Genomic DNA, 12,740 nt, shown 5'->3' on the forward strand with positions numbered 1-12,740 from the left:
AAACACTGAATAAAGAACAACCCACAAGTAAGATGAAAACAAAGACGACCCTAAGCAAAAAGAGTCACAATTGCCATCCCTGCAGGTAATTATCAGACCAACTGCTTATTCTGAAAATTATAAAGAAAAAGCAAAAAAACCAAGATGGCGGCATAAGTAAACACCGAGTTTGCTGCCTCGAACAACCACTTCAAAAATACAACTAAAAGACAGAACGGACATCACCCAGAACCACAGGAAGGCTGGCTGAGGGGAAATTCTTCAACTAGAAGGAAAGACAACAGCATACCGAGGCTCAGAGGAGGCGCAGTGTGGAAAATACAAAGGTGCGGAGGTGCACGCGAGGAGCGGCTGGTGGCTGAGGGCGCGGTTGTTGTTTTCAATCGGGAGAGAGTCTCAGATTCTGAGCTCCAGATCCAGGCGAGTCTCTAGGGACTCAGACTCAGGCGGGAGAAGCGGGACTGTCTGGCATCCCTCAGAACGTGAGGGCAGCTTTCTCTCCGAGGTTTGCAGCGGTTGCTGGGGTTCTGAGAAGCAGAGCCTCTGGGAACGGGACTGAGAGCAGCCATAACTGCTCCCTCCACCCACCCTGTTGATCCCGTGCGACCCGCCCCGCCCAAACTCTGCGCAGAGCCATTTACCGGATAGCCTCAGGCAAAGGCTAGATTAGCACCTCTCCAGAGGACAGAAGTTTGCCCAAGGCAGACACAGCTGATTCTCACAGCCAGTCGGCCTGGAGGTCAAATCCCTCTAGTATTAACTACAACAATCAAGGTTTAACTACAACAAGAATGTGCACAAAGACCACTAGGGGGTGCACCAAGAAAGCGTACAAAATGTGGAGACAAAGAAACAGGACAAAACTATTAAGGGAGGATATTGAGTTCAGAACCACACTTTTAAGGTCGCTCAAGAACTGTCTAGAAGCCGCCGATAAACTTATTGAGATCTACAAGAAATCTAATGAGACCCTCGATGCTGTGATAAAGAACCAACTAGAAATTAAGCATCCACGGACTGAAATAAAGAATATTATACAGACACCCAACAGCAGACCAGAGGAACGCAAGAATCAAGTCAAAGACTTGAAATGCGAAGAAGCAAAAAACACCCAACCAGAAAGGCAAAATGAAAAAAGAACCCGAAAATACGAAGATAGTGTAAGGAGCCTCTGGGACAGCTTCAAACGTACCAACATCAGAATTATAGGGGTACCAGAAGATGTGAGAGAGCAAGATATTGAAAACCTATTTGAAGAAATAATGACAGAAAACTTCCCCCACCTGGTGAAAGAAAAAGCTTCTCTTTAGAGGTAAAATGGTATGATGTCTGAAATAAATGGTTCAAAAAAGTGTGCAAATGTAAAAGCAAATATACTGAATCCAGGTGGTAGGTATATGAATGTTTACAACTCTTTCAATGTAACTATGTTTGATATTTTGAATAAAAAGCTAAAAAAACCTCCTTGGCCTTTTAAAAAGTCACATTACTTTATATAAAATAATCTAATCCTGTAAAACTAACTTTATTATCTTCAATATATTTTTATAAAATAACATCAACAATTTAGAGTGAAGTCCTGATAGCATACTTTGTTTTTAAAAGTATATCTTAAGAGTTTAAAATGTATGTGCTACACTCATTTAGTTTTCCTGTTTATGAATGAAAATTCATATATTTTAAGTATATATAGAGCCTAAATATTTTTATAAAAAATATATCAGGATCTGATACAGTACCTTTACTAAATAAATGAATATTATATATAAGCCTCAAATATATATTCAAATTTGGATTTCCTATAAGATCAAATAAAAGGCTATCTTACATATTTAAAATCACTGCTATTTTGAGTTAGTTTAGTAAAAAGTGTATACATACTTGATATCTTCTGAGCAAAGGTAAATGTTACTACATGCTCCTCCATGACATTCTCCAAATGCTGTTTTTCTTCTTGTAGTGCCATTCCAATTAAATGTAACACCTCAAATAAATAGGTTTTGTAACTTTTAGTAAAACAAAAGTGCATATTTTTATCAGAAATAACAAAAAAGAATTTACTATTGAAAAAAAGAAAAATCAAACTATCAACGATTAAGTGCAATAAAAAACAATTCGAAGTATTAATTTTTATTAAATTCAAACTTTACGGTTCATTTTGTAATAAAGCAAGGGAACAATTTCTATTTCAGCTAAGAAGAAAATTCAATTGCAAATGCTTAGGGTAAGTTAAAATTATTTCCATATGTGACCAGCAACTCGAATAAGATATAATTTTTGGTTTTATTCTTTCCCTACAGTCTTAAAAAATCTTCTAAGAATCAATGGCCAAATGATTATAGCTGCAAACATCTACCATGTAATTATCTAGTCTACAATACTACCTAGTTTAATTTCTGTATCTAAAAATCTTAATCATCTCAGAAAGATACATACTTTTATCTCTAATACCATACAATTTATAAAGATATTCAGAGTTCTTTAGTATATCTCAAAAAATTAATTACCAGACTTCTAAGAAAACATGTTACTACACTGACTCTACCTTTTTTTTGCTCTTACCGAGTATTTTTATTGCTCTTACTGTGCTTTCCAATTTTTGAAGCAGATATGTGTGTGGTGTCTTTGTACCTGTCCTCAGACATAGGGCTCTTGTGGTTGTCAGATGTGCTAAAACTAGGTTAGCCTGAATGACAGGCAGCAAACACTATATTAGGACCAGTTAATGAGAGGCAGATTGGCCAACAGGACCAAGATAATCACAACTATGTGGTCTAAAAAAAACTGTCAGGCTTGTATTTTATTGGCAGACACAAAAGCAGTAACAATATATTTTAAATTAAGGTAACTAACACTACATTTGTCCTAAATTTTCTGTGTACAGATACTGACAAACGTATTTTGGCTTTTACTACAAAAGATATAAATAATAAATGTCTTCAAACCTACCCTTTGCAACATGGACTCAGACCAGGCATATCCATTATGTTCTACAGCCCAGTGCAGTATTGTTCTTATGATGTACAACATGACATCTGACTGCAAAATGTTAACCAGGCTTGCAAACAGAGGGCAGAATGGAGGCAAAACTGGAGGTGGAAGTGCTGAAAATAAAGTTATTATTGGTTTCTTTTGTAGAACATGCTTAAAAAACTATCTCTTTATTAGATACTTTTGATAGTCTTCACTCAAAGAATTATTCATTAACATGCATCTTAAAGCTATATTTTACCTTAAGGACAGTCAAATGCCTAAAAACAGCTTCATAAATAGCAGTACAAAGGAAAGCCTTTCTTTTCCCTAGAAATTTCTTAAAACCTGAGATAAAACCATTAAGCAAGAGATGACTCAGTACAGATGATTTCTATATTATTATATTAGTCCTGTGAATGTTCACTAGGGAAGCTTATAGTTAGATCTCCCATTTCACCAGGATAAACATCAATGTCAACAGAAAACTATTTTAATAACTAAGAAACTGACATGAGATTTTTGGAAAAATTAAAAATACCTGTATCTTCCCTATTTTGTCTTTTTAATTTCCGTTGAGCTTCCTCTGCCTAATAAAAGAAAAGTAATTTGGACAGGGAATTAGTAACACAAAACAGCCTGATATCCAAAACTACTGACATAATCTTTGTCATATTGTCTTCTGACTTTAGAAGATTTTTATCTTTAGTTTTTCAATCCCACCATTGATATATCAAGGCTAATCCCCCCACTCCCGCAATGGGTTCTGTTTTGCTTTACAATGGAGGAGAAACATGTACAACCAAAAACTATTTAGGTTTGAATGCTATGACATGCATCAAAAACCAAACAAAAACTTCATGTTTAAGTTTTATTTAACGCCATTTCTTGAAAAAGTATTTTAAGAGTAGACTGCTAAAAGGCAAAATTTAACTAGCTAAGAATAATTAGGAAAATTCCTAACTCACTCTGGAAAGGCGCAATGCTAAGTTGTAGCAATTCTGAAATGCGTATAAAAGAAGCTGATTATAATACAGGTTGACAATTTGTCTTCAAAAGCCAATAAAATACAGTTATATGGGTGTGGATATGTATATAATCATATAGATCTTATATATCTATCACAAAACACTGGGGGCGGGGAAACCCAAAATGTTAGGTGGTGTTATAAATAACCTGTATTTTCTTGTTTGTATCTTTTTATATTTTCCAACTTTCCTACAATAAAAATGTATCCCTTTTTAATCTGTGAAAGCAGTACATTTTGCTTAGACTGAAACAATAGGAAAACCCAACCCAACTCAACCCTTCCCCAGTACACTTTTAATTTTTCCAATTACCTTGGACTGCTCTGCCCTTGAAAAATGATAGAAATATAAGTTGAACTCTTTGGCACATTCTGGTTTCAGTTCATACATGCCTCTTCCTGTTAATCCAGGTTTCCTAGGGGGAAAAAAAGGTCCTTAAAATATTATTACTGAAGTCATACTAATGACTAATTCATGAGATAGTCTTAGATAACAGAATAAAAAATCAGAACTATTGCCCTTGCCCAGTGGTCGGCAAACTCATTAGTCAACAGAGCCAAATATCAACAGTACAACGATTGAAATTTCTTTTGAGAGCCAAATTTTTTAAACTTAAACTATATAGGAGGTACACTGTTATTAACTTAATTAGGGTACTCCTAAGGCTTAGGAAGAGCCACACTCAAGGGGCCAAAAAGCCGCATGCGGCTCGCGAGCCACAGTTTGCCGACCACGGCCCTAGCCGGTTTGGCTCAGTGGTTGAGTGTCGAACTATGAACCAGGAGGTCCCAGGTTTGAGCCTAGTCAAGAGCACATGCCCGGTTGCAGGCTCAATCCCCAGGAGGCAGCCAATCAACGATTCTCTTTTATCAATGATGTTTCTATCTCTCTCTCTTCCTCTCCCTTCCTCTCTGAAATCAATAAAAATATATTAAAACAACAACAACAACATAACAACAAAAACCAGAACTCTCATATATTGCTGGTGAGTGTTAAGCTGGTACTCCTTACCTTTTTAAAAATATATATCTTTATTGATTTCAGAGAGGAAGGGAGAGGGAGACAGAGACAGAAACATCAATGATGAGAGAGAATCATGGATTGGCTGCCTCCTGCATGCCCCCTACTGGGGATCGAGCCTGCAACCCAGGCATGTGCCCTTGACCGGAATCGAACCCAGGACCCTTCAGTCCCCAGGCTGATGCTCTACCCACTGAGCCAAACCAGCTAGGGCTGGTACTCCTTTCTGTGGGTGAAATTGGCAATCTACATTCCATGCTTTACATGCATCCGTTTTATCTAGCATATCCACAATGAGTTTATCCTAACTGGACAAGTGAATTTGATGGTGGTGCAGTGGCAACAATTCAAAGTCTAACAGGGAATAGGTTACACACATAATGACATCTCCAAACAATAGAACACCATTAAAAGTGATGTTAACTTCTATATTTTGACATGTAAAGATGTCTGCAATACCAGTAGAAAAAAGTAGGTACAATTTTAGGATTTAAAGAATTATTTTCTATATATGTATTTTATATTTTTTCTTAAAGTGTGTCTTGTCTTCATAATTGACAAAAATAAAGACACTGCCATTGGGATGGGGAACAAGGAAAAAGCAGGATTAAGACACTGCCTCCACAACCTTAAGGGGATAAACTAGTTTACTGATTGGGCCACACACTGGACACTAGAGATGGCAGCACTCAGAGGCCATTCCACAGCTTAGGTGGCACACTCAAATGGAACAATGAAAGCAATTTTAAGGAAGCTTAATGCATTTATTTACATCACCTGCTCAGGTTAATTTTAATTATCTAAAGCAGTGAACACCTATTCTGAATACAATGAAAATCTTCATAATGCTACTTTAAGTTGCTGAGCACAACAGGGCTAGATAATAAAAAGTCAGTGAGAAATAGAGTTGTGAATTATGTATTTGGAAATGTTACTCTCTGAAGGCAACAATATCATTCTCAGTTCCAACAAATGAAGCACTCTAAAAAAAATGAACGTATAAAAAAAATGAATGAGAAAAAATATAAAGTAAACTCACTTGAAATGGGCAACTGCTTCAATGACACTCTCCATGCCAGTCTCCTTGTTCTCCTAACGGTATAAGAAACAAATGAAAAAGAAGTCATTACCATAGGGAATCAAGGTGACAGCTTTCAAAAGGAATTAAATGAAAACAAAGTACACACAATATTTAAATAAAATTTATGTACAATACTGTAATGTTTTGTGAAGTAGTTATACTAATTTCTTTTTTAAAAAATATATTTTATTGATTTTTTACAGAGAGGAAGGGAGAGGGATAGAGAGTTAGAAACATCGATGAGAGAGAAACATTGATCAGCTGCTTCCTGCACACTCCCTACTGGGGATGTGCCCGCAACCAAGGTACATGCCCTTGACTGGAATCGAATCTGGGACCCTTGAGTCCGCAGGCCGACGTTCTATCCGCTGAGCCAAACCGGTTAGGGCTATACTAATTTCTTATCTATGTTCAGTAAAACAACATTTCCTAAATCATATCCCATTCATGGTAAGATGTTACTAAGAATACTGTGAATAAAGAATTTTCTGGTTAAATTTGTTTGGTAAGAATAGTTGCAAGGCATATTCACTTTTAAAATGCTGTTTTAAATTTTATTACTCATTCTAAAGTCTAAGTGAAATTAATTGCTTTATCTAGTAACTCAGGATTCATTTCTTGCATTAAAAAGTACAACTAATTTTCTTTTTAAGATCAATAAAAATTTTTTAAAAGATCTATCTTTATTGATTTCAGAGAGGAAGGGATAGATAGAAACATCAATGATGAGAGAATCATTGATTGGCTACCTCCTGCACGCCCCCCCCCCCCCCTGGGGATCAAGCCTGCAACCCGGACATGTACTCTTGACCGGAATCGAACCTGGGACCCTTCAGTCCGCAGGCTGACGCTCTATCCATTGAGCCAAACCAGCCAGGGCTCAATAAAATTTTTTATTGATTTTTAGAGAGAAGAAGGGAGAGAGAAAAACATAACATCAATTGCTGCATGCCCCCTACCAGGGATCACGCCAGCAACCCGGGTATCTACGTGCCCCGACCAGGAATAGAACCGGCAACCTTTCAGTGCATAAGCAATGCTCAACCAACAGAGCATCACTGGCCAGGGCTAAAGAACAATAAAATCTTATCTTACCTCGATATTTAGGGATATTAAAAAATAATTATTGTTGTTTTCTTTCAGGTGTGTTAATGACATATAGACAGATTTTTTTAAAAGCCCTTCTCTTTTAGATCAGTTTCTCAACATTGGTACTCTGACCTTTGGACCAGCTTATTCTTTGTTGTGTGTGTGTGTGTGTGTGTGTGTATGTGCGCGCTCACACGTGTGCACGCACATATCCTGTATATTGTACAATGTTAAGCAGTATCCCTGGCCTATGCTCACTGGATGCCTGTAGCAACACACACCCTGCCTGAGTACCAAAGGTCCCCTTGGGGTCAAAATCGTCCCTGGTTAAAAACCACTGGTTTAGGTATGTACAGTTCTATTAATAGATGAAATGGTAAATCTCTACAAAATAATCCAGTGGGGTGTAGGGACGAGGGGTTGGGGTAAAGATAAAACAAGACTGGCCATCTGTTGAAGCCAGTGATGGGTTCTTTATGTTTTCTATTTTTACAGATCTTCAGAAGTTTTCATAATGCAAAGTTTAAAGGAAGGATTTCTATGCAGCAGTACAGGTTTAAATCCTAGAATGAAACTAGAGTTCAAAGTTTCTATCTATATTTAAAATTTGGAAAAACATTTTGAAAAGACTCAATGAAAATTAAGTCCTTTCCCAACTTTAAGTTTGGGGTTTCTAAAAAGCCCATGGCTGAAAAATAGGTGGCTTAGCACTTACGATCCTGGGAGGGAAAATCATTATAATTAACCTATGAAAGCCCATGTGAATTACCATTTTACATTCACTAGAAAGAGAAATGGTTCACTAAGGAATCTTCAGAAGGAAAAGGTTCTGGAAAATGTTAGTTTACTCAACACAGCTGAGTAGGTTTTTCTCACTCCCTTCTTCAAAATACTCTATCTGTGTCAACTTTGTACTAAAGATCCTATAATAACCTCCCTCTAATGGATATCATTTTTGTATAATATACAAAAATTCATTTCCAAGGACTAGATTTACTTTTATTCAGCTACTTACCTCTTTCAAAGCTTCACTGTAAAATATTCTATTCCTATGCTGCTTTCCACTCCCAGTCCCTAGTATTCTCTTTTTCTGATTATTTCTAGTAAGAGTGATTCGAGTTATACATGTCCTCGAATTGTGGAAAAGGTATATACAAGTAAATCTATAAATACTAAGACTGATGGGTAGGAAAAGACTGTTATAATTTTCTTTTTAAAAATGTAGGTACTTACATCTTCAGGTAAAGACTTTACCAATTCACTATGAGCCATAGGTTTGATGCTCAACTGATGGATAATCTCTCGCTTAATTTCATCTGTAGCGTTTACCTGTCCAACTCCAGGACTAAATCTCTCTCCTGTTAACAATGAAAAAGTATACTCATACACACACATTTAACATAAATACAATACTTATGTGACATATACTTATAATTCACACAACTCAATATATTTTTCTTTCTGTACAATGGAAAAGCAATGACTGGCCTAGCAACGAGTTAGGGGAGAGGAGCTCCCAATTGTACTTCTGAGTCTCAGGAACAACTGGTGAGTGAAGGTTTTAGACAGTGGCAAGAACTTTGGTTGCAATTTTGAAAGAACAGAATCAGAAGGTAGGACGGGATTAGATATAGTAAAGACTTGGTACAGCAATAGTTGTACCAGTAGTCTAGGGAACTGCTTTCATGCCACCTGCCACACGGTAGCAGGGAAGGAGAGCCTTCCTCTGTGTCCTATCTAGTGGCAAATGAGAAATCATCTTCTAATACCTCCTTCACTGGTATCTCCTCCTGACAGTTGCCAGGAGTCTCTGCGATATAGACTGTATAGAGTCTGAAATAACAGGGGAGGTAGAAGAAGGTAAAGAATAAAAGAATAGCAAAGATGGAGGCAACAGGACTGAAAATATAGGCAATAAGATATCTGCATCGACTAGCTATAGGTATCTGTTAACTTGGAACTGTTATGTCTGAAGTCAATAGGTCACTTTTGCACCACAAACCATGGAGGGAAATATAGCTAAGATATAAAGTAACAGTAAATAGCTCCTAACTATCCTATTCTGGCTAGCTAAATTCTCCTGCTTCCCCCTCCCCAACACTAAGAATCTTTCACTGTATTCTGCTTCAGCAGTTGTACTCTCTTTTTCCCGAAGCAACAGTGTTGTTATTCTCACCATTACAGTAATCAGAGGGGAGAAAAATCTCCTTCCCCTAAAACTGAGTAACTACTCAAACACAAGAAACATGGTTTAGAAACTCTGAACTATATGCTACCACAATAGCCAATATCATTTACAAATGTCTCAAAACAATTCAAACTTACCAACCAGCATTATAATGAGGTACAGCATTTCTTCTATTAGAGTATTGTTTTGCTGGACTACATCCTGTAACAAGTGGTGGGGGAATAAAGTTCAGAGATAAGAATAAAGATACTGTATTATTTCAATGATTAACATAAAAAAGAAAGCTGTTTCTTTAATGATGTGTTGTGGTCTCATGAAACATACTCTTACCTTATGGGTAATTTCAGAACTAAGTCTTTTTCCATAGTCTGGAGTACTGAAAATCTGATAAAGTTCAAAGCGACTGAGCATTATCATCAGGAAATGATTTGGATCCATCATGGAGACACCTGTCTTTTTTTTTTTTTTTTAGATGAAGAAAAAGAGGAAGGTCAAAAGCCCTATTAAACAATTAGTGAAAAATATTTTGGTTTGTACAAGAGAAAGCTGCTTACTTGTTTACCAATCCCAATAAAAGATGGAAACCCATTTAACCCCATTCCCTACTTGTGGTAGCTTTAAGTGTGAGCAGGAATCTAAGCTAGTAAAACAAAACAAAACAAACCCCTAAATCCATACATCAGAATAATGTGGATTTTATGTTCTCTTAATGCTTTGAATTAATTGTATCCCTCTGGATTCAATTCTAAAGTTTTATTTCAGGGTTCCCTCATGGCAAATTCAGGGAGTTTTAACATAGTTAAGTATCACAGTTCTTGGAAATCAATTTAAGGGATTGGGTTTTTAGCCAGAGAAAAACGAAGCAAGGATAGCTTTCAGGTTTCTTACTTTAACAATTATATGATAGTTGAACATTTCACCAAGGTAGAAAACCCAAGAGATGAAGAAGGTATAGAGGAAGTCAGAGTTATATTTTGAATATGTTCATGTTAAATCTGAAACGTGTCCAAAATCTCGATGGAAATGTTCTATAGCCCATTAATCATATAAGTTTGGAGTTTAGTAGATGGGGCTAGGCTAGAGTTATAGATCTGGGAGTGACTATAAGTGTTTGGGTTCTATGGAATTAACAACAAAAAAAATACTCCTCATACCTTTAAGTGTAATGCTTTTAATTCATTACCTGAAGCATTATTATATCCTTGTCAAACATTTCACGCCTGCATTTCACATTATGGTAGTAATAAATCTAAAAAAAAAAATTGATTATATTGGGTAAATAGGTTTTCGTTTGTGCAGCTCCATCCTCTCCCCACATTCCGAAAGAGCAAATGGGTTTTGGGCAAGTGTGCATGCGCACACAATGTGGTTTCTGCAACAATACTCTTAATAAAGATTAATGAATTAAAAATTTCCATATTACAGTGGTCACTCCATGGTTCACATTTTGGATCCAACTTTCTGAATTTCTCAACAAAGTTATTTCTATAAGGTTCATAGCTAAGAAAAATGGCGGGGGGGGGGGGGGGCGGCCAACCTATATCAAGCCTTGGTGAGGTTTAAAAATTAAAACCATTAAAACCTCAATTTTGGAGTTATACTAACAGAAATTTTATCTTTAAACCTAATTTAATTTAAGTAGATAAAATCTGAATTTTTATTTTTTTAAATATCTAATTTTGTCCTAAAAATGATTGCAAGTAAAGAATCAAGAAAAGTGCATTCCTACCTTAATATTGTTTCTTGACAAAGTACAGATAAAAGTTTTAAAAACTTTTTTGGTTTAACATATTTATCTTCTCAAATAATTTTAATATAGGTACAACTTTTAATGACTAAGTACACTGAAAATTACATCCTTCACAGAAGCCAAGGAATGAATTGAAAAATCTCCATAGAATTAAGACACTTACCTGGTTTACTAGAGAGAACCCATTTCTTCTCCACATTCCTGCATGTACTTGGGCACATAAAACAAGACATCTAAGAGGGTGTTCTATCAACATGGGTGGGCTAAGTTCACTCTGTATATACAAAAACAAAAACACAAAGGTCTCAACGCTGAAGAATACTGTTTGATAGAGATTGAAGTTTTAAATAAAACACAAGTTAAAATTCTTTCAAAGTACGTTTGTGTGATGGTTAATTTTATGTCAGCTTGGCTAGGCCATGGTACCCAGTTTTTTAAGACCAGTCTAGATGTTTATCTGAAGCTATTTTGTAGATGTGATTAATATTTAAGTCAGTAGTCTTTGAATAAAGCAGATTATTCTTCATAACAGGGGGTGGGCCTCATCCGATTAGCTGAAGGTTTTAAGATAAAAGACTGAGGTCCCCCCAAACATGAAGAAATTCTGCTTCCAGACTGCCTTTGGGCTCAGACTGCAATATCAAAGTTGGGAATCTGGCCTGGCCTGTCAAACTGCCCTGCAGCCATATTTCAGACTTGCCAGACCTCATAACTGCATGAGCCAATTCCTTACAATAAATCATTCTCTGTCTCTTCCTCTCTCCATACATAAACACGTGAGCACGCATACACACACTCTTCTTTTTCTCTCTTTATTGATTCTGTTTCTCTGGAGAACCTTGACTAATAAACTTTGTTTCAAAATGATTTCAAATACACGAAGCATAATAAATAGGCATTTACTTTTAAAGTTAGTACTACTTACTAGAGGTAGGAGCTCTGGAAATTTATATGCCACTTCACTTTTGCTTAATAACACATGCAAACCTACATGGAAGAACAAACAAAAATGTATTTTTTTAAATGAAACTCTTTAGGAGAAAAAAACCCCTAAATAATCACTCCCTTTAGGTAACTTCTTTTCTCTTTGAGAACCTATCATGCTACAAATTATGATATAGAATGAATTACACTAATAAATAAAGCCTTACTCTCACGAACCTCTGCATCAAAGGCACACTTGGAACTAGCCTTAATTACATGTACCAACATACAATGATGACATTTTCTAAGTAAATGTTAGGCATAGAAACATAGCAAGAGCAGACATATAACTATCAAAGTAACTTATATATGTTTGCCAACGTTAACAGTCATATTTCACTTGGTAATGGAGTTTCTTCCCATTTAAAGTATTGTAGTGCAAGATCCTTCTAGAAACTGAACAGAGAAACTGGCCCTTGGATTCACTGTATTGATGCTAACCTCAGAATTAAGTTCTCCAGAACTTCCAGTTTAGGATCAAAGCTCTTTATTTCCTAAATGCAAAGGGCTCATTTGTAGCTCAACCTTAGATAATTCTGTTAACTAAGAATTAATTGTCCTGTTTATGTTGTATAAACAGAGAATGCTTTTTACAATTTTATCAATAGAGGCCCGATGCACGAAATTCGT

The 12,740-nt window shown here is 36.2% G+C and overlaps 1 protein-coding gene across 14 annotated transcripts in view; it reads right to left on the bottom strand.

Moving 5' to 3' along the window:
- The window catches only part of UBR2 (ubiquitin protein ligase E3 component n-recognin 2), a 143,571-nt gene that overhangs the window by 41,015 nt on the left and 89,816 nt on the right, over positions 1–12,740 (bottom strand). For 13 of the 14 annotated variants that reach the window (XR_011471874.1, XR_011471873.1, XR_011471872.1 and 10 more), the window contains 11 exons: positions 12,052–12,113; positions 11,290–11,400; positions 10,560–10,625; positions 9,707–9,829; positions 9,514–9,577; positions 8,422–8,546; positions 6,058–6,110; positions 4,311–4,413; positions 3,512–3,560; positions 2,950–3,104; positions 1,882–1,984 (listed from right to left, as the gene is read on the bottom strand). Coding sequence is in view for 10 of the 14 variants with exons in the window: in XM_070418581.1 (XP_070274682.1) it covers positions 1,882–1,984; positions 2,950–3,104; positions 3,512–3,560; positions 4,311–4,413; positions 6,058–6,110; positions 8,422–8,546; positions 9,514–9,577; positions 9,707–9,829; positions 10,560–10,625; positions 11,290–11,400; positions 12,052–12,113 (1,014 nt within the window). In the remaining 4 variants the exon portion in view is untranslated. Of the gene's footprint in view, positions 1–1,881; positions 1,985–2,949; positions 3,105–3,511; positions 3,561–4,310; positions 4,414–6,057; positions 6,111–8,421; positions 8,547–9,513; positions 9,578–9,706; positions 9,830–10,559; positions 10,626–11,289; positions 11,401–12,051; positions 12,114–12,740 lie in introns of those variants that run through there. The other variant, XM_070418588.1, reaches the window with a different exon arrangement.

The sequence above is a fragment of the Myotis yumanensis genome, unplaced genomic scaffold, assembly GCF_028538775.1.
Source record: "Myotis yumanensis isolate MYYU_CA2020_CCGP unplaced genomic scaffold, mMyoYum1.0.hap1 SCAF_6, whole genome shotgun sequence".
NCBI lineage: Eukaryota > Metazoa > Chordata > Mammalia > Chiroptera > Vespertilionidae > Myotis > Myotis yumanensis.